This window comes from Seriola lalandi, unplaced genomic scaffold (genome assembly GCF_002814215.2).
Source record: "Seriola lalandi dorsalis isolate HSWRI2012SDOR001 ecotype SW California unplaced genomic scaffold, Sedor1 jcf7180002054893, whole genome shotgun sequence".
NCBI lineage: Eukaryota > Metazoa > Chordata > Actinopteri > Carangiformes > Carangidae > Seriola > Seriola lalandi.
In genome coordinates this window covers 194,125-206,624 of record NW_019525445.1, presented here as the reverse complement: position 1 = coordinate 206,624, position 12,500 = coordinate 194,125, and the positions used below count along the sequence as shown (strand labels likewise).

Here is a 12,500-nt window from a genome sequence, read left to right as displayed (position 1 = left end):
GGTGGGGGATATCTTACCTTGTATTCTGAAAGAAAAGAGAAGAGAAATACAGCAGTGAGTTATCTGAACTGCTGCATTCACTGACACCTCTATTCCACTGCTACACACACTCCGAATAACAGCGAATAATATGCATCAGGAGGGGAAGTAAATCAGGAGAAAACTAAAAGAATTAGGGTTAAGTAGATTTAAGCTGTACAACAGGCTTACCTCTGATCTGCCAATTAACTGCATTACTGCTGTCATACTGGTAATAATCTGCACCAGCACTTCCAGGCTGCTGGAGAAAAACAAGACCAGTTTAGCAAGACAATGCCTTTCATCATCATAATGGAGGGAAAGGATCAAATTAGATAAAAGGTTACATTACTGATCTAATCTCATATCGATATCTTGCCAGATGTTCGCTGCCGTCTCAGTTGGCCTCAGAAAGTAAACTGATAAAAATGACTTCAAAGGTTCAGTGGCAAATGAAGGACTTTGCCATAGCTTACAGTTTAGTGAAAGGCCATGCCTGTCTTATTCCCTCTCTCTCAATCTCTCTCTCTCTCTCACACACACACACACACACACACACACACACACACACACACACACACACACACACACACACAAACAGAAATCATGATTTCTCACCCTGTTTAGTCCATTTCTACCATAGCCTGGCAACGAGGCCGATTTCGCAATGTACGAGTCTGCAAGAACAAATGCAAACACATCAGCATCAACAAACACAAACTAATACAAACACTCTCAATGAGGGAGTAGGGGCACGGCACCTCTGTATATCTTGCATTTGTCTGAGAAGAAGCTGCGCTTTACAACCTCAAAAATATGGTATTATATATTACAAATAGCTGAATCTCTATATCAATTTACACATCGACTTCAGTTCTATTTAATCTTACGCGCCACTATTGGACTCTCTTTGCTCAGACGAGACGAGAGGAGGATTATGGGAGAAGTTTTCATGTGTAGAGTCGGTTATAAATATGTAAGTATATTTATGCACATATTTGTCCGCACGCTGTAACCTCACACTGTGATATCAGCAAATTCAGGCTCACTTTTGGAAGCATATAATCTTTATCTCCACAAACACCACACCTGCGGTCTGAGATGACTTTTAACCTATTTTCAGTGTCAGCTGTTTGGATGTGCTATTTCAACCTCGGGCGATTCGATTTACATCCTCATCAAACACGAACTACAGAAACATGCTACATTTCCAAGCCAACGCCACACTGGTAATAAGATTTTCTTTCAAGCACATTTCCCTTTTGTTATCATTCCTCCAGCATGTTTGCATCTCTCTTGTAACCATTGGTAACCGCCAGCATCCTCTAGAAGGCATCTGTATTTGCATTGTGCACTGCTGCAGCTGAAGCAGCAGGGGGCAGTGGAGTCACACCAAACCCTCTCCTGTCATTCACCTCTCCCTCCTGTCTTCCTCTCCTCTACTTTAACTTGCCTCTTCTTCACTATCCTGCATTTCTTGGCTTCATCATCCATTCTTCTTCGGACCTGTGCACCTCCCTCCCTCCCTCTCTCTCTATCTTCAGTTTTATTGCTTTGTCTATTTTCTCCTTCAGTCTGTCTCTCTCTTGTTCACACTGGTGTTGAAAGGAATTAAATTACACAGCGATGTCAAAGAGCCGAGACCAAACACCATGATGCAGCAGAATATTGGCCGTCGTGCCGAGCTGCTGTACAGTGTGTGTGAGCCACTGAACAATGATGAGTTTGTCATCTACTATACTCTTTGCCTCCCAACAAGAAATGTGATACAGTCTCATAGATGAGTCATGGTGTGTGTCTCAGAAATATAGTTGTTTCATAAAAAGTGATACCAAATAGTGTGAAAACTACTCGCATAAGCATCTCATTTATCAATATCTTTGTAGTACAAGTGCTGTCTGACAGTTAGAGCTGCCGTTTGAATTCTCATAGTTAAGTTTTAGGAGCAAGTTAGTCAGTTTTATTTTATTTGAGCAAGAATGTAATTTCATCATGTTCAAAAACAAATATGAAGCCAAGCTGGGATGTAACTGGGCTTAAATCCTCCTCACAAGGGCAATAAAGAGATGGTGAAGACAGGAAAACGTGGTGCAAGCCACAGGAGACGCATTACAGGAATTTTAAGGCCAAGTGTGGATAATGTGATTGCGTAAAATAAATCTGTTTTTACAATCAAAAGTCACATAAAGTGTGGAGTGAAACTGCAGGCTGTGAAACAGATGGCTGAGGGGTTCAAGTCACTGATCCTGGGTCAGTGCTGCTGCTAAAGAAAAGCTGATAAATACAAGCTGAAGCTAAAACGCCATTCCTCATGTGACCCAAAAGAAAAGAGGGGTGTGTGTGTGTGTGTGTGTGTGTGTGTGTGTGTGTGTGTCTTGATAAGGATCTCCCACTTAAAGCTCTGCTGCTGTCACAGCAGAACCTGCAGGATGAGGAGGATCAGGGGGAAGGTGGCCCGCTGTGTTGAGATGACCCCAGAGATCAAAACACACTGATGAACCACTCACCGCTGTCTGCGCTGTAGACGGACCGGGGAGCTGAGGACAGAGAGACAGCAAGGTGGTGAGGGGGGAGATATGGGGGAGACAGAAATAAGAAGAAGGCAGGATAATGTCTCAAGTGCAAAAACTCATCAAGAACTTGTTATGAACATGTCAACTTAAAGAGATCGAGTGCTGTCCTTAAATACGGATCCTTCTACCATTTGATGGAAAAACTGAGGAACAAATCCCAAAAAGGTTTTTAAAACTTTTTAAAAAGACTTCAAGTTAATAAAAACATGAGACACCTAAAATATTCTGTTGTATATATAAACCCCTTCATTTCCAGATAAAGTGAACATAATGAAATAAATGCAGGCATCAAACTGATGCATATACTGCAGATATAAAGCTTTAACAGTAGTTTAAAGGATGAAAACCTGGATACAAGATGTGAACACACTCACATATCACTTCTTTTAAGTTGATACAGTTGTCACATTCAGTAGAACATAAATTATGATTCATTTGAAGTCATGTGTGTGACCTCCTATTGGATACAATATTCCCTCTACCGGGTTTTTGGTCTCTACCAACTCCTGAGGGGAATATCTGGCTCTTTTACTGTTAAATGCTCGACTAAGTTCAACAGCTATAGTCTCTCGCTGTGTGTGTGTGTGTGTGTGTGTGTGTGTGTGTGTGTGGTGTTTGGTGCTGAGCAGGCAGTGTACGTGTACAGTGGGTTTTTATTGTGCTGAAAACAGCAGCCAGCTGCAGTCAAAAACAATGCGATGAGAGCGGTGAGAATGAACCAGAACAGAAGCTGCTAAACAGCAACCGGCTCCAAAGCCGTGTAAAGCCGAGGGGGAGCCGCAGATACAGGTGATGATTCTCTGTTGGTTCGTTACCACGAGGGACCTCTTTTACATCGTAACATTGCTTTTTCACATTCACATGATTCACTCTTATTTGTAAAAATATCATTATAGCCACTTTAAATATACATACTGTATATTCTTAATTTCTTTGTTCTGTGAGTGCAAATGCAGATTAGTGTGTAAACTCGGACAATACGTGAAAACGGTCAAGTAGAGTACGCAAACCTGCCACACGGTAAAAGTCTGACAACAAACAGTAAACTGAAATGAGTTTCCAGCGGAAGCGAAATAAAGAAGGCCAGCTGTTGGGGGACATCTATAAAACATCAGCTGTGTGAGGATATGCCCCTAACAGCATTATCATGCAGACATAATCACCATCAAGACCTACACATCATATAAAATATGAAGCAACATGGGTACAGCCATGCAGCATCAGGGTTTATACTCATGTTAAAAATGTATATGTTTATGGCACCCACCCACTGCACTATGTAATTTTAATGGACTGTGCTGCAGCTCGTGATTTACTAAGTTATTTCTATCAGCCTATAATATGACGAAACATAATCACACACTTAAGGAATAAGGAAGAGGCATGGGGAATAGATTTTTTTATGTCTCATTTTATTGTCATCGTAGTTTAAAGTTGAGTCGAGAGGCTGCACTTAAACACAATTCTAACATCATCGAGCGAACATGCTCTGACAGGTTCATCTTTAGCAGGCATGTTTACCATGACAACCATATTAGTTTAGCATTTAACATGCTACCATTTGCTAATTAGCACTAAACACAGAGTACAACTGAGGAATGTCATTAGTTGTGCGGGGATTTACTCATTAGACAAAGTGAAAACAAAACGAAATTTTGTTTGATGATCGTGCCAAATGAAAAGTCAGAGGTTCCTTAAAGTTGTTACAGTTCATCCTGCAGGGGACATTAATGTATGTACAACATTTCATGGCAATCCAATAGTGCTGCTAACATGGCTAAAAAATGGACCAAAATCAGTTCAAGCGAATGAAGCCACAGGTTATTTGGCCGGAGGTCGTGTAGCTTCTATATGAAAATCCAGGACTTCCCATCTTGGAATTAGCCTCTTCTGAAGAACAGATAAGCACACACTGCTCAGGAGTTTTCTAATCAGTATAATAACAGCAGACACTATAAACCCACAGTGATTACGCAGCACTGAACACCAACATTATCTACACCTCTCTCTCTGTCTGACCTCCCTGTCCACACAGCTCATTTCCCTCCCTCTCCTCTGCTCCCTGACCCTGATTTACCTCCTGGCTTCATGTCATACATCTTCTCTGAGCGGCTCCAAATTGCTTTAGCTTCTCTCTCCCTCTCTCTATTTATTTTTAATTCACTCTTTATCTCGCTCTCTCGCTCTCTCTCTGAGTCTCTCCTGTTATAACACCACCCTTTCTTTTGACCTCCACCTAAACACACTCTCCCTTTCTCTCTGCGAGTCTCTCCATCTTTGTCTCGCCCTTACACGTGCTGAATGCAATGAGCAATGGGATCAATGGGAGAGTTAATACAGAGGTGGGACCCCCCACCTCCCACTCCCTCCCACTACGGCTTGCTCAGCATCACAACAAGACACACACAGAGTCCTCTTCCTATAAAGGTGACTATATTTATTTCCTAACCTCCAACCTTCACCACCACAGACCAGTCATCACCATTACCTCAAATGAAATGTGATCCTTGAATCTAAAGCACCGCCTCAACCCTAATACCACCTGGACTGTCTGAGTGTTTACAAATCAAATCAGTCATTTTTTTAAAAGCAGAATCTGCTGTAGTTCTGTAAACAGATTCCTACTTCCCAAGCGCATCGTTTTCAGCGCACTTAAAGTAAAGTTTGAAAAGCCAGTTTGCAGAGATGAATCACAGTTGCTTTATATTTTGGCAGAGGATTTAATCATGGTCTGCTCCTAAAAGCACAGATTTAAGTCCATGCTATCATGTGCGTATGGGAAACTCTGGTACCCATTAGTTCAGAGTGACCTATTTATCACAAAAAGAAGCTACTAAATTATAATTTTCAGTCATTATGATTTCCTGCGTGTTTGTCAACTTTTCCACCAGAACATGAACAAACAGCTTTGAATTATTATATGCAGGACCTCTACAAAACAAATAGCCTGTATTAAGTGGAATAAAGTTGCACTGTGATGATCGCCAAAATTATTACAATTCATCCATGAGGAGAATCCGTGAGTCGTTGAGACATTTGACCCAGAACCACAAATTTCAACCTCATGGAGCCACTAGCTTAAAGCTCAGTGGATCACCAAACTCAGTAGGCAACATCATGTGGCAACTATGAACTTTTTGCCGATCCATCCACCAATTGTTGAGATATTTCAGACTGGGCCAAGTGGTGGAACAAAACAACAGAAAGACTAAATTACTGACAAGCATTACTGTTATTTAACCTGATAACTAACCCCCTGGGCCTAACCCACGGCAAGAAGACATCACACATTAAAAGGGAATTTATACAATACATAGCATTTTTGAGGCTGACACTGATAATATTTGAGTTCAAAATATATTTGTCGACATAAACCATAAACAACCGATCTTGATACAGATCCCTTTGTTTAAAACAGACACTGTTTCTGAATCACCTCAAACCTAATTATTAACGACTGACGTATACTCTGACAACAGAATATCACCAATAAGATAACATCAGACAATACATGGCAGGTTTATCAGCGTAGCTCTAATGCAGACAACATGACCAGACCAAGGCACTGACATATTCAAGAGGTGAGAGAGAGACACACACACACACACACTCAAGACTTACAGCCATTGAGGGAGCTGTAGCCCACATTGTTCAGCGCCTCCTTGCTGCTACAGCGGGAACTGCGTCTGCTCCCCCACTGGTCATTGTCGTGGCAACCTGACCGCGCCTTCATCTCCTCCTTCAGGATCATCCTGCCAATTCCCTGTAGAGAGGGAAGGAGTGGGAAGGAAAGAAAAAGCAGAAGAAGAAGAAGAACGGGCAAGTGGAGAGATAAATGGAGCAATTAAGAGTTGATTGAGTTGAATGGATGCATAGGATGACACATGGTGATGGAGTAATGCCGGAAGAGGCATGAAAAGGTGACGGTTGTTGTTTGAAAAGGCAGAGGGATGAATATGTGGTGAAAGAAGGAGGAGGAGGAGGAAGAGGAGGAGGAGGAGGAGGAGGAGAGGGGAGCAGAGCAGCATCACTTTGTGTCATGTCCACTGGGTGAGGTTGGAAAAAAGCATTTAATTAACCGCCGCATTAAATATTAACACACACACACACACACACACACACACCACTTAAAATATAAAAGGGAGAAGCAGGAGGGTTTCTTCCTGTCTTACCTTGTTGATATTGTGGTTCCATCCATCCTCCTCTCCTCCAGATGAAAACCTCCTCACTCTGGAGACTAGAGAGAGAGAGAGAGAGAGAGAGAGAGAGAGAGAGAGAGAGAGAGAGAGAGGGAGAAAAAGGCAGAGCCAGGACGTAAAACAGAGCAAGTGAAAAGAAGTGAAAAGTGAACATCAAAGATTCAAACTTTCACTTTTTAAAATGACGGCTCTTATTCTTCAGGTTAAGTACGTGTAGCAGATGCCTGTAGGTGTTTGTACAGTGTGTTGCTTTAGTGTGAATACAACCTTGGCGTGTGCAGAAGTAACAGTACCTTTTGGAGAGCCAGTATAAGGGTAGTAGTTGGAGCCCGGGTGATAAATGCTGTTACAGTTGGAGGAGGAAAGGCGACTGGAGTTGATGAGATTCTCGTTGGTTTTACTCTTATTGGCTGTTGGCGAGGCGGAGCCATCTGGCGGAAAGACGATCACAGAAAGAGAAATCGTATAATGTATTTTTAATAAGGAGACATTTTCAACACTCGGTTTGTGACAACAGAACCTCATCTAGTTTGAAACAACAACCAGGCTCTGAGAAAGGGAAGAGTAAACAGTGGGGTAGCAATGGGACGATGCTTGTTGGTCCCTAAAACGTCTCACTGTTCGACCGACCTGAGTGTGAGAGAGTTTGTCTTTAGAAAGAGAAATAACACGGACAAAATAGTGCATTTACTTACAGAGAGGGGAGGGCACAGCGGGAGGGAGGGGGGAGGGAGGAGGAGGAGAGGACACGCATCAAAAACAGGGAAGCAGAGAACAGAAAGGAGGTCAGAGAAATGTGATGGAATATGATACACAGCTTCCAGTAAGGAAGCGAGGTTATCAAAGGTGGACTGCAATAACGCAGACAACCGGTAGGAAGGTGGTTTGTGGTGTGAAATACGTTTAAAAAGAAAATTGCTGAAGGCATTTTATCTTTTATTAGACTGTGAAAAGAGAGACAGGGAAATTAAGAGAAGGAGAGTTGGTGACATATAGCAAAGGTCATATTTCGACAACGCTGTGGATGCATCAATGCGACTTTTTGTCTGCGGACAACAAACTTACACTGGACAGGAAAATTCAGCTGAGATCCAGCCCCCATCTGTGACTTTCTGAGAGGAAGTTATGTCTTTATTTAACAGGGAGAAATGCATTCTTCACTGTTTCATGTGTAACATGCAGATAAGATGCAAGATGCAATGCATACGTGTTTCTGGCTAAGGCGACCTTATGTACACCCTGATGAAATGCACCAGAGGCAAAAACATCAAGCAGATAACATGGATTTTTATTCTCCACTATTGTTCTCAGTTGTCACTTGTGGTAGTAGAACCAAACACGTCTTCGAAAAGCTTTGTGTATTTGAGGTGCACCCAGGTTTGACTATGACATACACTGAGACACTAAATAACCAGTACATACGCCTGATTATGGCGCACTAATATGAAAACTGCTCCATAAGTGATTCATGCTGTAAATCTAAATTCGTGAACACAGACCAGATCACAGATTGCCTCCTCAGACCGTGGAGAGAGAGAGAGCGAGAGAGAGAGAGAGAGAGAGAGAGAGAGAGAGAGAGAGAGAGAGAGAGAGAGAGAGAGGTTTGTCAGCACTTTGTTGCTCGGCGTAAATCATCCAGAGGTGTTTCTGAGGAACTGTAAGTCTGTCGGACCTGCCATCAGAGCAGGTGATGGATCGCCCACACACTCGCAGTATTTGGCACTGCCTCTCTCAGTTTTACATCACCTCTTGAATCACCCACTGAATCTGTAATCTCACTTCTGATGTGACCAAAACTATCAAGCTGCACATCCATAGTCCATACTTCTTTAGTTTAGTTTAGTTGAGCTTCGTTTATCTTATCTTATCTTATCTTAGTTTTGCCAAATCTGCTTTATCAAACTTTTATTCACACTACGGATAATAAAGGACGTGATGTTTGGTGAATGTCACAGTCATAATTAGGGACCGAAAGATCAAACCTCTTCTCTTTTATGATCAGATGTAGTCATCTTATTTTCCAAAATTGAATATGGAGCCAGGGATTCCTGGGGCCCGCTGTGACTGAATGAATGTGGCTGATGCAGCAGCAGAAACACTGACTTTTATAATGTCACTGACAGAGAAACTGTATTAATGTGGATCAGTAATGTTACAGCTGATGACTGAATAAGGATGTGCCTCCCTTGTCATAACAGTCATGTGTTGTTTTTTTTTTCCCCAATTAATCAATGGAAAGAAACGGTGACAAATGCTCATTATATTTTCCCACGGTGACATCTTCAAACTGCTTATTTCGTCTGACCAACATACATATATATATATATATATATATATATATATATATATATAATATTAAATGATAGAACGGATTTCAGGAGAATTCTTTCTTAGTAAATTACTAAAACAATGAATTGCTTGGCCAATCTGTTCAGCTCTACATGTTAGCACCGTCTGCAGTAAACAGAAAGTCAGAGTCAAAGTCAGAATCTGAGATGATTATTTAAACCTGGACAATCTGGTCTTCTGTTCAAACGATCCAGTTGCCCTCCATAAACTCTGCGACAGAGCCTGCAACCAAACCTACGCGGGATCGTAGAGAAAAACGTGTTACCCTTCTCTGACTGCTCCCTTTTCATACAAGCCGGAGAGAAGGCCTGAATGTCATCAGAAGCACCAGATGTTAGACGGAGAGAAAGTATATTTCAGCTTTAGCTCAGATCTTTTCTGATTGATTAAGTCAGACAAGCAGAAGCACATTTCATAGTAAGGACACATTGACAATGTACGCAGCACCCAACTGGCTGACAGGTGGACAGTCTGTCAAAAGATATATATAAAGCACGCAGCATTTTGAGGAATCGACTAACCATGTCTCTTATAGATGGGGGGTTTCCTGTAGATGTTGGTTTCCTCAGAAGCTGAGAACAGAAGCAAAAGGAGAGAGTTAGTGGCAGGAAGATAAAAGAAGGAGGAGGGAAGGAGACTGAGAGGAGAGGAGAGGAGAGGAGAGGAGAGGAGAGATAATCTGGACTTCCTTATTCATCCCGTCCCACCAAATTAGTTGTGTACATTTACCGTCTCCTTAACCATAAAACTGACAGCACAAGTAATAAACTGCTATGGTGGAGGCGGCGTCGTGCATCCAGACAACCTGAGCGACGTGCAGAGAGGCTGATTAATGCCGATTCACAGGCTTATTACAGGAAAGAGCAGCAGATGGCACAGGAATAAAAGAGAGGAAGGAGAGCAGTTGAAGGGTGGAGAGAGAGGGCTGGATGGAGAGGCAAAGGGAAAGATAAAGTGGAGGAGAGGGAGAAACCTAGAAACGACAGGGAGCACATGGCGCCTTGCAGCTCTCATTTGGTGTATTCTGTATAATCATTCAGCTTTGAGTGCTGAAAACGCAGCACAACAACATATTACAGAAAATTAAAACGTTATGTTATAACCCGCAATAAAGCAACAACATATAAAAGAAGAAAAACAGTAAAAATGCTTCCAAATTCTGCACAGAGCCACCAAGCCCACGAAGTTGGGAGGTTTGACTCCCGACGGGCCAACCACACTAAATTTGTACACACTCATGATACTGTAAGGCACGCGGGATAAAAGCATCCACCTAATACATTTTGCTCCGTGCTGAAAAGCATGAGGGGAGTGCTGTCGCAGGGCTGGCAAGGAAAAACAGCCTCAGAAGAATCGCAGAGAGGGAACATGCAGTGAGAAATGGACTGAAGGCGGGAGGAGGGAATGATGGAGGGGAACCAAATGCACGGTTTGCAGGGGGAAAGTAAAGTGAAGGGAACAAAGACAGAGTGAAACATTCGGGGAGGAGGGAAGCATTAAGTTGATAAAGTGGACGGTTGATGGAGTGTTTAAATAAAATGAACCGGTATTAGCTGTTAGATTAAAGAGCTCAAAAGCTCCAGATCAGTAAGATCAATTACACACAGAGACTCCCCGCTGGAGAACACCGAGGAGAGGATAACTACTGCACATTTTTATGTTTGTGAAGACCTCATTAAAATATCTCACCATCATTTTCATGACCAATGAATTTCTCAGTTATCATAATTAGAATTCAGGCTCAGCAATATGTAAATATTCAGTTCAAAAGCCAAGGATATTTTATCAGCAGCAAATCCTCATAATTAATAACCTAGAACCAGCAAACGTTTTGGCATCTTAAAATTAATAATAATCAATATCATTGTTGAGTAATTTTCCTGCATCTGACTAATTGCCTCAGCTCGTATAATAAAGCCAATAAAAATGTGAAATCATCAAATCATGACAATAGGTGGGGTTTGGAAGATGATTAATGATTAGTCTAGAGTCTTAGCTGCGTCTACGGTGACGACATACAAGGTGCAGGGACAGTGAATATTGGGAGGGTGAGTTGGTTTCGGTCTGACGCCGGGAGGTTCGGGTTAGTATCGGCGTCACGGATGACGGCCTACCTGGCACATGGAAATGCTTGGGGGCTTGGAGGGTGGTGGTGGGTGTAGCACACCTGGGCTCTGGCTGACTGTAATAGGGTGAACTCCTGCCACTCTCACTGCCTGCAGTCAGCGCAGCCAATCACAGTGAGAGAAACCAAAGCATGAGGCACAAAACGTCGGCGAGCAGAAAGACAGACAGGCTGATGACAGAGAGACCGACTCGTGTATAAGCTGAAGAACTACATATGGGTGTGTTTGGGTGTGTTCTGTGTTTTTTGAGGGTGCTGCTGGGAATTCTGAGGCTCCAAAGCGGGACATGACACCCTGCTGCACCCACACATAGAGCTAGTGCATCTTGTTAAGGACCTCATGTTTTCCACGTATGCACTGTATGTGTGAGCGTGTGTCTTCGGTTGAGTGGGCGCATTACCGGGGAGATAATAATGCAGTGGGGATCCTCCGTGGCGGCTGTGTGCAGGGGAGTCGGTGAAGGCTGAGCTGGAGGAACGCCTCGTTCTCAGCTCCACGCCGTCCAAAACATCCTGGAGAGAGCGAGAGAGAGGGAGAGAGAGAGAGGGAGAGGCTGTCTATTTTCATTTACTAAATGCAGTTCATTAGACAACACAGGGCTCCTTCCAAAACACAATTTTAATCACTTCCAGAACTGTTTAATATTCTATATTGTGCATGTGCTGCTAGCAATCCTCTTAGCGCACATACACCTGCTTTCACACACACACACACACACACACACACACACACACACACACACACACACACACACACACACACACACGTGTTTGCAGGATATGTGGTCAGTGATGTGTGAATGTTATAACCAGTTCAGATGAAAGAGTGTAAACTGTGAGTGCAAAAGAACCACACTGTTTTCTTTTGAATGTTATAGCCTCTTTAACTATGAATGAAGATTTTGACATTTTGGGAAATACACTAATTCTAAAGGTTAGATGAGAAGATCAATATCATGCTCATGTCTGTGCAAAAAATATGAAGCTATAGCCAGCAGGAAGTTAGCTTAGTTAAGCAGAGTCACTAGAAACTGTGGGAAAAGAGCAGCTAGCATGGTTCTGTCTGAAGGTTAAAAACTACATCTACCAGCATCTCACTATCTGCTCAGCTCAGTATCAGTGCTGATCCTTGCTACAGGTAGTTGATCCATCACAGTCAACTTCACTGTTTGTAAATGTTAAGTGTTATGATCGATTGATTAAATACAGAAGCACGTGTTACATCCTTCCCTGCTC

The 12,500-nt window shown here is 42.6% G+C and overlaps 1 protein-coding gene across 2 annotated transcripts in view; it reads right to left on the bottom strand.

Annotated features, from left to right (window-relative positions):
- LOC111672141 (actin-binding LIM protein 3-like) overlaps positions 1 to 12,500 on the bottom strand; it is a 41,769-nt gene that overhangs the window by 3,090 nt on the left and 26,179 nt on the right. The window contains exons 12-21 of one of the 2 annotated variants that reach the window (XM_023429463.2): positions 11,666 to 11,777; positions 11,254 to 11,355; positions 9,661 to 9,711; positions 7,084 to 7,221; positions 6,764 to 6,828; positions 6,213 to 6,354; positions 2,526 to 2,555; positions 637 to 695; positions 211 to 280; positions 18 to 25 (exon numbers count right to left, since the gene is read on the bottom strand). In XM_023429463.2, the coding sequence (XP_023285231.1) occupies positions 18 to 25; positions 211 to 280; positions 637 to 695; positions 2,526 to 2,555; positions 6,213 to 6,354; positions 6,764 to 6,828; positions 7,084 to 7,221; positions 9,661 to 9,711; positions 11,254 to 11,355; positions 11,666 to 11,777 (777 nt within the window). Of the gene's footprint in view, positions 1 to 17; positions 26 to 210; positions 281 to 636; positions 696 to 2,525; positions 2,556 to 3,988; positions 4,482 to 6,212; positions 6,355 to 6,763; positions 6,829 to 7,083; positions 7,222 to 9,660; positions 9,712 to 11,253; positions 11,356 to 11,665; positions 11,778 to 12,500 lie in introns of those variants that run through there. The other variant, XM_023429466.2, reaches the window with a different exon arrangement.